The sequence below is a fragment of the Arachis hypogaea genome, chromosome 10, assembly GCF_003086295.3.
Source record: "Arachis hypogaea cultivar Tifrunner chromosome 10, arahy.Tifrunner.gnm2.J5K5, whole genome shotgun sequence".
In the NCBI taxonomy this organism is placed as follows: domain Eukaryota; kingdom Viridiplantae; phylum Streptophyta; class Magnoliopsida; order Fabales; family Fabaceae; genus Arachis; species Arachis hypogaea.
Window position 1 is genome coordinate 5201832 of NC_092045.1, and position 13574 is coordinate 5215405.

A 13574-nucleotide genomic window follows, 5' to 3' on the forward strand; every position below is an offset into this window, starting at 1 on the left:
GTATTTGGAAACTCTTTTGGTACTTCCGAGAGAAGACCCAGAGAGCTAATTTTGGTTCATCTTGGAACTTCTCTTCTTCATTTTCTTAATTTTCAAGCATTTACTTATTCTTCTTCATCTTTCTCTACACTTAGTTTAATTTTTGTTAATGGCATTTGTTGTTGAGATTGGAGCTATGATTCACTAAACCCCACTTTCATTAGGGGGAGGAGCTCTGTTGGTTGGAATGAATTGGTGAACCATCTTCTCTTTCTCAATTTTAGTGGTTGATCTAAAGAGGGAACTCTTGTTCTTCAAAGATTCAACCACCATCGAGAGAGGGGTTAATCTATATGAATTATGTGGTGAATTTGATGAATGAGCCACATAATTCAGTTTAGAGTTCAACCTTTCATGATTTCCTCAATCAATATACCTTGGTTAGTATGTGAGATGTAACTCTCCTTGGTTGAGATTTTGGACATTGTGTGGCTGGATTAAAATTGAGCTTCATCTCTTCTCATGAACAATTAGATCACGAGAGTGGCAATTGGCTATGTTGAGAGAGATTGAATCACCAAGAGATTGGGATTCAATCACCCATTTGCCATGGATCTATACCCATGATTGAGAAGGATTTGACCAACATCAATTCATGAACACTAGCATCTCTGATCCCTAATGATCCTCTCCATCATCAATTCTTATTTCTTTTACTTCTAGTTATTTGATTACCCATTTCCCAATCCCCTTCTACATTCTGTCTATTTACTGCTCTTGTTATTTACATTCTGTTCATTTACTTCTTGCCATTTACTCTTATGTTCTTTAAATTTCTGCAACCTTTAATTCCTTGCAATTTATCTTTGATGTCATTTAAGTTTCTTGCAATTTAAGTTTCAGTTATTTACTTCCATTTTATTTCTATATTCTTGTTCTTAATTGCCATTTAAATTCTTGTCATTATGTTCAAAAGTCACATTGCTCATAAAATCAAAAATCATGTTCGCTTGACTAAACTTACCATTTAACTAAAGTTGCTTAATCTACCAATCCTCGTGGGATCGACCTCACTCTTTGTGAGTCTTATTACTTGATACGACCCGGTATACTTGCCGGTAAATACGTGAATTCTTATTTTTACGTATCACCAGACGGTTGAGGCCTTGGATGATTTCTCCTTGCATTATCCCTCCCACTAGTTTGTGTTACATTATCTGCTGCAGAGTCATTTGAGACACATGAGAATTGAAGCAATTTTTATTCACATATCCTCTAACTAAAGAAAAATCTAATTTACCTGTTGGGTTTTTTGTAACAGGTTCCTCTGCCCTTTCCTCATCCATGAAAGGTTCTCGAAATTCAGAACCTCCATTCAGACCAGCAACATCATCAGCATTGGTCTCCTCTGTGGGTTCATTCCCAGCTTCAGCTTCTCCATGGTTACTCTCAGGAACTTCATTCTCGGCAGCTCTTCTTTCTCGGGGTAAACCACTAGGGGCTGGTCTTGGATGTCTCTTTCTAACCTTCTTAGCAGCTTTCTCCGGAGCTGATGCTCCTTCAGTATCTTTCTCCGCATTCCCGTCATTTGCAGCTTCTTCCCCTGCACCACTCTCACCTTTATTCGACTCGTTAACATCAACAGTGGCCTCATTTACACCCTCATTCACATTCTCCTTCACAGCCACACTCAACACCATCTCCAATTCATTAACCTCACCACTGGTCTCATTCACACCTTCATTCTCCTTCTCATTAGCATGACCGTCAACCTTATTAGTAACTTCATCCTCCTTGACACTATCACCATCTGGATTGACTTCAACCACACTATCACTACTACCATCAGACACGACTTCTTCATCAATGATTTCAGGGTTTGCGTCAATGGGGTGATCAAAATATAGGTGTACAGTGTTGTCATTCTTCATTGCACTCTCACACATTCTCATGACTTCAGCATCTGTCCTAAGCACTCTAAGACCCTTACCTAACTCTAAACCAGGTTCTAGCCAGTACACCTCATTGTATCCAGGGTAACCCAAGTCTAGAAATAAACCCTCAACAAAGAACAAATTACATGTCTCCACATTCACCTGTGTATCTCAGTTACTAAACCCCCGTCGTATATCACCTTACCGTCAACACCCCTTTTCAAGGCACCCATGTGATGATAAAGAAAGGTAACTAAACGATCCATCTAAAAAATCGTAGAGGGAAGATACAATGAATAAAACAATCAACATTATAATAATACTGTCGACAGAAGGCACATAAATGAGAGGATGGAGTGAAGGTGAACTTACCTCTACGTAGCGTTCTTCCTAGCGAAGACTGGGGTTGCGATGATGCCACTACCAACCCCTCCCTGTTGACGCTACGACTTCGACAATGTCTCTCAAATCCTCTTCGTTCTTCTTCGCGCCAAGTAACCAGGGCAACGTCTCTCCCTCTTTACGTGACCTTTCAGTTTTACTCTTAGTGAAACACTAAGTCACAGTAAGTCACCCAGCAGTAACAACACTTGTTGATTTGGGATTAGGGCAAAGAGTAATGATTTGAGGGCAAATTGAATTCCAATTAACCTAATTTTCACCTAGGCTAGCAAATTAATTAATTAGAAATTACAACTCAATTAAAACATTATTTGTCAGCATAATCCGGTGTCCACATAAGCATTGTCCTCACCGAAACTTTGGTCCGACCAAATTACGAATACGTTTGTCAATTTTTAAAATTAACCAGGTACCATTTTGTCGTTTACAATAGTCTGGTACTGCAATGTCAGCGTTTTATTCTTTTGGATATTAATTTGGTCATTACCTCAAATTAAATAAGACAGCTACAGCAAGTCAAACTTCCAAGTTCGAAGTCAAATCTTCACTCTTCGGCCTCGCTCAGCTAACAAAAGAGAAACGGATCTCATCGCCGCCGTGGCGTAAAATGGCCACCGCCACTGCAGCTACCTCGCAGCTGCCGGCGCCGCCAGCGCAGCAGCAATTTCTCAACTTAGAATCCCTGGCTCGGATAGACACTACAACTCTCTCACAGTCGGAGCTCCATGCCCTGTCTCTCTCCTCCCTCTCCGCCTTCGATCTCCACTCCACCCGTCGCCACATCGTCACTCCCAAAATCGATCCGTCTCTCTTCAACGAGAGCGCCGGATCTCGCCGCCAGACATACTCCCGTCCTCGCCGCCCCGAGTCCTCTCCCACCGGCCGCCGACGCCGTGTTGCCGGCCTCCTCCCCGCCGCTAAGCTACCTTCTCTCCCTTCCGATGACCTTGGAAATGCCGAGAACCGGGTGATCATCGATTATCTGAAACAGTATATCAGGGAAGATCCCAAATTCGACCAAGTCGAGTTCGCTCCGCCTTCTTCCGCTTCCGCGCTGGTCGCCTACCACGGAGGTGGAGCTGGCGAAGGGAGAGGAGAGCTCGCTATGGTGAAATTCGGAGAGAGGAAGAGGAAGAGAGGGCGGAAGCCGAAGGTGAAGGTGAACTTGGAGGAATCCTACAGCGGGATGGAGATTGTGAACAAGAACGGAGTGGTGATCAATCTGATGGATCTAGCGAAGGCGGAGGATCCTTTTGCGGAGGAGCTGAGGAGGCGGACTGACGGACTGCAGGGAGAGGAGGAGCTGTTAGGGTTTCTGAGGGATTTAGAGGGACAGTGGGGAAGCAGGAGGAGGAAGAGGAGGATTGTGGACGCTGCCAATTTCGGTGACGCATTACCGCTTGGTTGGAAGCTTATTCTCGGGTTGAAGAGAAAGGATGGTCGCGCATGGATCTATTGTCGCAGATACATAAGGTTCAATACAATGAAGTTAATCCTTTTCATACATGTTAATATTCGTTTGCAATTTGAATTTTCTGTTATAAGCTTGCGAAATTCTTGACATAGTTAAGAGTTAAGACACACCTAACTTTGTTCTTTGCTATAAAATTGAAAATTAGTTATGTCTTTTGGTATGCATAATTTGCGATTTGTTGATGCTAAGAAATTTTCTATTTTCAGTACTGTTAAATTTCTAGGGCTTATATGTTTACTATTTTTTTCTTCTGTGATGTTCTCCAGCCCTAGTGGACAGCAATTTATGTCTTGTAGAGAAGTTGCTTCCTATTTGCAGTCTCTTATTGGCCATAGTGATGCACCGTTGCAAATCGGTCATAGGAGTGAGAATTTTCCGCAGGAACAAAGAGCAATCACTGAACACGTAAGTAATCCATGCTGCAGCTGTTGATCTATTATGATTTTATGACGTGTGATTTATCCATTATACTGCAGTCTGCAGGTGTTGCCCATGAGGATCAACGTGAATGGCAGATTGTTGTAGCTAACTCAGATGTACCTAGTTTTTCTGTTTCTAATGAACGTGGGATGGAATTGGCCTTGTTGGGTTTGGAAAATCTTGCAGACGTGGAAATACATGACCTATTTGAATGTCACAAATGCAATGTGACCTTTGACGAGAAGGATTCATACTTGCAGCACTTATTGTCATTTCACCAGAGAACAACAAGACGATATCGGCTTGGATCTTCTCTTGGAGATGGAGTTATAATTAAAGATGGAAAGTTTGAGTGCCAGTTCTGTCACAAGGTGTTTTCAGAAAGGCGTCGCTACAGTTCTCATGTGGGGATCCATGTTAGGAGTAATGTGAGGCAGGCTGAAGATTCGTCAGGTCTGGAAAATGTTCAACGGACAGACAAGTCTCCAGTGAGGGAGGACATGCTGCTTTCAAGACTCTCCAGGATGGATGCCCTTATTGAAATTGCTCAGAGCTCTATCATGGAGGATTGTGACATGGAGCCTGCTTCGAAAGTTGCTGCTTGTAGCTTGGATCAAGATATAAACTTTGAGTCAGAACAGCAAATGGAAGATAGCTTAAATGGAACAAATGTTGTTCAAGTTTTAAATCAGCAGGATAGTCCAGAGTTACACATGGATGTGGAAGAAGAGGAAACTGATGATGATAGCCAAGTTATTGATGCAAAGATGGTTACTTGTCTAGATCACACGGGTTTGTTATGTGTAAATGAGAAAAATGGTAATCCATCTGTTGAAGTGTTTGATAAGTCTGGGATTGATATGGGAGGAGCTTCTCAAGGCCCTTTGCTTAATTTATCTTGCAAGGACAAAATATCAGATTCTGGGGAGAATGAAAATTTTTGTTGCTCTAATATCAAAGAAAAGTTTAAGTTTAATGAAGATAACAATAATAAGAATGAATTGGAAATTGGTTCAGATGGTTGCAAAGATGTTCCTCTTAGGACCAATGTTCAAGAGTTGCTAATGCCAGCTTCTGAAGAAAATGTGATCGACTCTAGGGTTTCTAAATCTCCTATATCCCAAATGCAACCTTTGTATTCCTCTCCTGCTTTCAGCTCTTATAAGGTATAAGGCATAACCTGTGGGATGCCTTTTCTGTAGGGGATCTTATATGTTGAAAAACTAAGGGGTACCCTATTAGATCAAGGTCGCCCTAGAAAGTGATTGATTTGAGGTCTTTCATATGACATGCATGCATGGCATGTGGGATATTATTGTTAGCTCCAGCTGTTTTTCTCTATTGAGGTTTATTTTGTATTGAACCATTGTATTTCATATACAGCTTTTGAGTATAGCTTTTCTGGATCCATAACCATTGGTTTTTTTTGGCCAAACATGGTACATAGTCCTCTGGAGATTTAGCATGCAGGCCTTTTGTAGTGGACAAGGAATAAAACACTTCCTTTGTTTTTTCCTTGTTGATTAACAAGTCCATTGTTTGTGATTCTATTGGATCATTTGGATGTCCCAGGAATAGAAATTCTTTACTGATTGAGCAGATATGCTTGCATGATGTCTTTCTTGCCCTTTACTAGCTAGCATATGTTTCCAGCTCCTTGTGTGTCTTGGAGTAGCTACCATGTGCACCCCTGCTATGACATGTCTCACCCTAGTCAGTAGTGCTCATGTGTAACCTTGAAAATTATTGTTTCTATTGCTTCTTGACAGGTAGGAAAACAATCTTGTACTGAAGATCATGAGTATAAAAATGTGAAGCGGTTCCAGGAATTGGATGAAGTCAGTACTACTAAGCATGATGCTACAAGTGTTCAAGATTCCTTTTCACTGCCTGATGTGCAAACTGATACGATAAACAAAACAGTGATGGAAACAACATATCCCTCTTCTGTTCAGGTTGAATCACAAGAAGTTATGCAGCTTACAACTGTGTGTGTTTGGTGTGGAATAGAGTTCAACCATGATGCCCTTAATTCTGAAATACAACCTGATTCTGTTGGATTCATGTGTCCAGCTTGTAAGGCAAAAATCTCTGGTCAAATTAATGTGTTGGACAGTTGATCACCAAATGGCAACCATATTAGACTGGTAATTACTGATTCGCAGTTGCGGTAATGACTGCAGTTGTAGGAAGTGTATTTAATTTCCTGTTAACCTCAAACTAGTAGCCTCTTACTTTGGAAGCTATGATCCATGAGAGATCAGTAGAAGATGACCCAGAAGAAACTTTTCAGCATTTGGTGCCGATGGTATCGTTAATTGTGGCCATGATCAATTTATCCTTGTTTGTAATCACACATGGTCCTGTATATATCTCTATATATATACTCAGGGGAACTGATGATACTCTGTTGTAATATTTTCTGCTGCAGTCTATATGATGTTTAGTACAGTACTAAGGCCTGTGAATTTGAACTTCCTAACATAGCTAATCACTAGGTGTATCCGATAATTACACCCGGTGAAACATTACTGAGGTAATGAAACCAACCATAATTGTATAATACCGTAGGAGGAAAAACTAATGTAGAATTTAGGGTAGCTATTAAAAAAGAAGACTATGGAATCCGTTTCTTGTTTATTTATTGCGAGAATAATAAACAGAAGCATAGTCATAGACACGTGGGATGCATTATTAGTAGCACGTTTTCTGGGTTGAAACTGAAGCTACTCGATTCTTCGTTGATCAAATACAAGGTAAAGGGAAAGGAACAAACTAACAATGTGTGTGTGTGAAATGAAGCACGGTTTTCCATCAACTATGAATGAAGAGACAAAATTACTCTGGAAGATTCTACTATGCTGAAGGCTTCTCCTATTTTTAGGTACTAAAAACACATGTGCAGGCTATAGGAATAACACGTGGTGAGTGAGAAAACATGGGAAAACTGAGTCTCTACTTTGTAGCAGATTATGGGTCTCACAAGTGTGTAAGCAACTGACAGATGATGCTCGGTAGGACTCATGATCTGCTATCAAGTAGAAACTCAGCTTCTCCGTACTCTCTCATTGATCTCATTCCTGCAGTTTGCATATGTGTCTTCAGCACCTAAAAAAAGGAGAAGCCTTCAGGTAGAATCTCCCAACTACTCTTCAAAGCATGTACGATCCACTACAATGTGAGAGAGCTTGTAGTCAATTTGTTAGAACTTCATGTAAAAACTATGATAATCAATTTGTTAGAACTTCATGTAAAGACTGATAATAGTTACACCACAGAAAAGTTCTCTAAGTCCATGTACAGGGTTGGTTTAATGGAAGTTATTTTATATATGAGTTGATATTTACTGGTATCTATTGTGTCTAATCATCAAATTTTTTTAGGCAGGTAATGATGTATCTCTCTCTACACAAAGAATTCCTTGTTCTAATATGAATGCTATTTGAAATTAAACTAGTGAATTGGGCTGTAGCAATGTTTCCCTTCTTAGTCATCATTATAAAATGATAACATAATAAGTGTGCATGGATTGTTCTGCTCAAACAGCACAATTTGAAAGCAGGCTTCTTTTCCTGTGGTGCAAATCCATTGAACCCTCCAAATGGATCATTTTGGGCCATCCATTGTCAGTCATAGAGACTTTGATCAAACAGGAAAAGATAGTCAATGAGCCTTAGTTCAAGTGCCATGTTTTTTTTTTTTTTTTTTACTAAAAGGTGTGTAACCTAGGATTTAGACTTACTAAGATATATCCTATGTATTTACTTATCATTGTGCAAAGGAAAGTCCACGCAAGCAATTAGACTTGATTCTCTCTTCAAATTATATTCATATTGATGTGTTTTACATTCGCATTCCACTGGAGAAAAAAATGGCAAGTAGAATCTGATTCTAGATATGTCTCATCCCAACCGAAAGGAATAGAATATTACAATACAATATATACAACAACAAACTGAATTTAATCTAATAATGTTTTCCTTCTCAAGTTCTTAACATTGTTCAAAGCTCAAAATCATCATCATGTTGGCATGTAGAAGAGAAAGATGCATGCAATGTGGAAGGCCTGTGTTGGTGCCAGTGCAAGGCTATTATGTTTCCGTTGTGTGTTATGGCTGCCAAGACTATTCACAACCACAACCTAACTACCCTTTACCAAATAGAACTTCTCCCTACATCGATTTGGCTCCTGGCTTTCCGAGGCCTTGCCCGCCCCGGCCACCGCCACCTCCTGCTTCTCCATACGGTAAGAAGAGGGCTGTGTTGTTTGGTATTAGCTATGGTAAGCGAGTTAACAAGATCAAAGGTGCTGTGAATGATGCTCACTGCATGAAGTACTTTCTCATTGACAAGTTGGGTTTCCCTACCGATTCCATTCGCTTGCTCACGGGTACTTAATTATATCTATTATAGACTAGATAAATGCACCTTAGATATGTCAAATGTTTCATATCTTAAAAATTTCATTGTTATGTCCTATGGTTTGATGATTATAGTTCAAACTAGGCAATGAAATAAGGCCTATATTTCACTTGCTGAAATCAAATAGAAAGGGGGTGGGTCCCACTTTAACCAACTCACATTTTGGCCACTTGGGCACAATTTCTGTAGGGACTTATGAACTCCTCAATTAACAATTGAGCCTAATTTTAAACTTGAAGCTTGAGTAAACATTTGCGAAAATGACCATTTTAGAGTTTTGTTAGTTTAACTTAAGTAGTTATTAAGGAATGATCTCATTTATTTGGTGGATTCTATGTTTATAATACTAAGAAATGTTGTGCATGTGGAGATGATCCGGAGGAGAGAAACCCACTAAGGATTCCAACAAAGCACAACATACGAATGGCGATGAGGTGGTTGGTAGAAGGTTGCCGGCCAGGGGATTCATTGTTGTTCTACTACTCCGGTCACGGATCCAGAGAAGTGGACCATGACATGGATGAGCTTGATGGCTACGATGAAGCAATCTGCCCTGTTGATTATGAGCATGAGGGCAAGATAATTGATGATGAAATCAATGCAACCATCGTCCGCCCTCTGCCACGTGGCGCCAAGCTCCACGCCCTTGTTGATACATGCTTTAGCGGCACTGTTCTTGATTTACCCTTCATGTGCAGGATGAACCGGTTAGTTACTTAGTTACACTTTTACATCAGCAAAAAAAAAAGTTGATATTAATTTGTATTATTTAAACAGAAAAGGTTATTATGGATGGGAAGATCACAGAACCCGGAGAGGTGCATTCAAAGGCACAAGTGGAGGAGTAGCTGTTTGCATTTCAGCTTGTGATGATGATGGAAATGCAGCCGATACATCGGTTAGTCATGAAACCACTTTTTTCAAAAACTGTCTGATAAGAAAAGGAACATGAATGACTATATTTCTAACAAAACAAAAAGCCTGAGGATTATGTTTTGGTTGATTAGGCATTTAGCGGCATGGAAAGTGCAGGAGCTTTGACTTACAATTTCATTCAAGCCATGCAAGGTGAAGCTAAAATGACTTATGGGCGCTTGCTGAATGCCATGCGGTCTACAATCCGCAATGCTAAGGAAGGACATTTTGGTCATCAAGCTGAAGAGTATGGCTATGGCAGAATGGACTCTCGCCTGCACTATGCTCATGTAATTTTCCTCTTAGCTTGTTCATAAGTATAACAACATCAAGCTTGATCCTAATTTTGAAATGCCTTATGCATGCATGCAGGAGCCACAATTATCGTCATCTCACATGTTTGAAATCTATTCAAAGCCCATTTTACTGTGACAAAAGAAACAGGGCAACTACTATATTATTACCATAACCGAAATAGCCGTTGCCTCACTGTGTTAGCTAACCAATAAGCTAGCAAGTTTTTTTATGATGAAGTTTCTAATGCAGTTGTAATTTAAGCAAAACCCTTTTATATATATATTGCAGTCTGTGGTGGCTAAGTGTTGTTCGTGGCTATGGTGGCTAAAATGTTTCATGTAGGAACGACATGTGTGATCTTTGAATTTATGGAAATAGTGTTTGACTATGCTAATGACATGTAACTCGACTAATGAAGAGCCGTAAATCATTTGGTACACAAAATTAGATTAAGTAAAGTGCGAAAATTCCATAATGCAATTGGATGGAAAATTTGGTAACGGCATTTGGAAAAATATCGAAAGATCTCCAAACCGTGTGTTGAAAGCTTAGTTCTGTGTTGAGGGAATGAAGAACTACGGTTCGAGCTGTGATGGGTGTCTACTATTGGAAGGGTGGGTTCTGCAAGCCGCCGCAAGCAGTGAATTGTTGGAATTCGGCGAGGAAAAGACCGTTTGTGGTGGCCGGTGGGGCTCTACATGGAGGTGTGCGTGCAGCGCATCAGTGAGGGCAAGAAGTGAATTGTTAGGATTTGGTGAGGAGAATTGGAGATACTACAAGTAAAACGATGAGTATTGTTGAATTTACCGTCGAATTTAGAGTCGGACGTTATTGGCGAGTTTGCCGTCGAATTTACGGTCAGATTTGGCTATAAACTCGTAATCGTCAAATATTATCATTGGAATTGATGTTCTGACAGTAATATTTGACAGAAAAAAAATTATGGCGCCCCCACTACTGTCAAATTTACTGGCTGGTAAATCCGACGATAACATTATTTAGTGAAACATTGCGTTTTGCACATGCAGAATCGACGATAACCATGCCCTAGATGATAGCGCGAACTTTTGTCTCTCCCATTTTGAATTTCCCCTTCTCTTTCTTCATCACCACCCTCTCTCTCATCATTGTCTCCACCTTCACTGTTGGTTCTCTGCCGCCGCTCCACTGTTCTCGGCGAGCCAAAACCTCTGCTGCCGGCCGCGCTCAACGTGGATTTGGGGAAGCAGAACCTCTAATGCAATCCAAGCCTCCACCACCGCAATGTTCATCACTCTCCCCACCGAGGCACACTCCGGTGAGCCACCTCCACCGTCGCAACCTTTACCGTTGCTCCACTCTTCTTGCTCTGAGGTTGGTTTTGAGATTTTGTTAATTTCCAATTTAATCTTCTCTGTTTTAAATTTATTATGGTTTAATTAGATTTTAATTTTTCGTTAGTAATTTGGTTTAGTTAAACTACTCTTTGTTGTTAGGTTGATTTAGATTTTAGAGTAAAATTAGAATTTTTTTTATTAGGATTTCTCTTGGTTCATAGGTAATTAAGCATGCTATTGTGATTCTTGGATTTGTAATTTGAATTTGTCTAGAGTTTGTAATTTAGTTTGATTAATTTAGGTTAGATTCAACACATTAGGTTTTGAATTGTTGAAGTGTTTGGAATTCATTAATTTTATTATTTCCTGCGTTGATGACTATTTTATTGAGAAATTGTTGTTGAGATTGTTTGTTAATTGTTTAATTTTAGTTTAGATTTGGTTAGAATTTCAATTTCAATTTTGAATCAGTTTCAAAGTTAGTTTAGGATTAGTTTTCTAATCTTAATGGATTTAGGTTGATTAAGTTAAGTTAGATTCAATACATTAGGTCTTGAATTGTTGAAGTGTTTGGAATTATCCAATTGTGTTAATTGCTGCGTTGATGACTGTTTTATTGAAAATTGTTGCTGAAATTGTTTGATAATTGTTTAATTTTAGTTTTATTTAGTTTAAGTTTGATTAAAATTTCACTTTCAATTTTGAATCTGTTTAAAGTTAGTTCAGTGTTAGTTTTCTAATCTTAGTAGATTTGGGTTGATTAAGTTAGGTTAAATTAAATACATTAGATCTTGAATTGTTGAAATGTTTGAAATTGTTAATTGTCTAATTGTGTTAATTGTTGCATTGATGATTGTTATTTGCAGACATGTCGACAGGCAGAGGTGCTGCAGATCAAGTTGCTAGTCGTGGTCGTAGCCGTGGTTGGGATAGAGAGAAGATTTCTTCGGGAACCCCCTAGGACTTCTGGATCCTCTCCCTCTACTCCGACCACGCCGGTGACGCCACAGGTTACGGGTTTAGCAGAGCAGCCATTCATCATGGTCCTTATTCCTTAACCCCAACTATGTGCCTCTGTCCATGGCGGCGACGCCACCTTCGATTGCTCAGCAGCCCGCATCCATGGCAACACCAACTCGAGCAATAAATGTCGGGGCCCCAGAGTCCAGTCACGGAAGTGAGGTGGCAGCTGTTTCTCCTCTACCACCTTCCACCACACGGTTGCGCATTTGGTCTGATAATGATATGGGGTAAGTAACACGTTCAATACTCATGTATTTCTTATTTATGGTTATCGCTAAAAGTGTCTGAGTTGTTTCTAGTTTAGTTAATTTAAGTGTTAATTGTTAGTTATTGTTTTCTAGTTTTCATGATTATGATTTCTGTTATTGTTGAAAGTTCCTGATTCCTGTTTAGTAGATTTATGTTGATTTGGATTGCTAATTATTATTTTCTAATTTTCATGATTATGATTCCTCATTCCTGTTTTCTAGATTTAATGATTAGGGTTGATTCTTATTTGTGGGTTGTTGTTAGATTTTTATCGAACCTGAACGCGTGTACTCATGAGATGTCATCAAGTTGATCTACGACTAGTTCTGGCCCAGCTACATGAAGATCCCTGCTGAGAAATGAACGGTAATTACTTTCATTGTTTCTATTTTAAACCTTTTAGGTAGTTTATATCATCTATCTTGTTTACCTAAATTTAAAATTTCTTTGTTGTAGGCATGTAGTTGCACTTTATTTAGTGTATTTGACTTTTATTTAATTTGCACATTGTATTATTTATCTATTTTAAATATAAGTTTTTATTATTTATAAATTACCAACTAATTTTGTGAAAAAATATAAATTTAAAATTAAAATTGACCATTTATTTCAAATTCCAAAAATAAAATTTGACATTACTGTCGGAATTACCGTAAAAATAATCCAACGGTAATATGGCACAAAATATGTTTTGGCGCCAATATTACTATCGAAAAAATTCGCCGGTAACCAATTAGTTTTTTGAACTGGTAGTCGGTTGTAAAATCCGACAATAATTACTATCGGACGAAATAAATCCAATAGTAAATTCGATGGTACTCAATTTTTTTTGTAGTGAGAAGAACAATTATGATGGAGTTCAGCGCAGAACGTGTGTATCAGAAAGAGGTGCAACGACTGACCATCGTCGTCGATAGAGATGTGCGATCGCCATAGAAACAGCGGTCGGCCAGCCATCATTACTCATTTTTTGGTGTCATTTTCCAATTTTGTCCTCACATAACAATGGATGTCTTACCATAAGTTGTACATATTTAGCGTTAATTAAGTATGTATGATTCATAACTTTATTTGTCAGGTGTCATATATTTACTCATGGATTAATAATTGACCACCCTTAACCACTAAAATTCATGCTACCAT

General features: G+C 39.1%; 2 protein-coding genes across 2 annotated transcripts; both read left to right on the forward strand.

Annotated features, from left to right (window-relative positions):
* Positions 1 to 2806: 2806 nt before the first annotated feature.
* On the forward strand, positions 2807 to 6660 carry LOC112714844 (uncharacterized). Its single transcript, XM_025766527.3, has 4 exons — positions 2807 to 3788; positions 4056 to 4194; positions 4266 to 5375; positions 5979 to 6660. The coding sequence occupies exons 1-4, from the start codon at positions 2923 to 2925 to the stop codon at positions 6327 to 6329; spliced, it is 2466 nt and encodes an 821-aa protein (XP_025622312.1). The 5' UTR covers positions 2807 to 2922; the 3' UTR covers positions 6330 to 6660.
* Positions 6661 to 8070: 1410 nt separating this feature from the next.
* On the forward strand, positions 8071 to 10237 carry LOC112714846 (metacaspase-1). The gene is made up of 5 exons (XM_025766528.3): positions 8071 to 8599; positions 9002 to 9338; positions 9409 to 9529; positions 9639 to 9836; positions 9919 to 10237. Exons 1-5 carry the CDS (start codon positions 8233 to 8235, stop codon positions 9976 to 9978), a joined length of 1083 nt encoding a protein of 360 aa, XP_025622313.1. The 5' UTR covers positions 8071 to 8232; the 3' UTR covers positions 9979 to 10237.
* Positions 10238 to 13574: the final 3337 nt, after the last annotated feature.

Coding starts and splice junctions, on each gene's coding strand:
- LOC112714844 (XM_025766527.3), top strand. CDS start 2,923: ATGGCCACCGCCACTGCAGCTACCTCGCAGCTGCCGGCGCCGCCAGCG. Junction 3,789..4,055: donor TATTGTCGCAGATACATAAG/GTTCAATACAAT, acceptor GATGTTCTCCAG/CCCTAGTGGACAGCAATTTA. Junction 4,195..4,265: donor AAAGAGCAATCACTGAACAC/GTAAGTAATCCA, acceptor ATTATACTGCAG/TCTGCAGGTGTTGCCCATGA.
- LOC112714846 (XM_025766528.3), top strand. CDS start 8,233: ATGTTGGCATGTAGAAGAGAAAGATGCATGCAATGTGGAAGGCCTGTG. Junction 8,600..9,001: donor TTCCATTCGCTTGCTCACGG/GTACTTAATTAT, acceptor GTGCATGTGGAG/ATGATCCGGAGGAGAGAAAC. Junction 9,837..9,918: donor CTCGCCTGCACTATGCTCAT/GTAATTTTCCTC, acceptor GCATGCATGCAG/GAGCCACAATTATCGTCATC.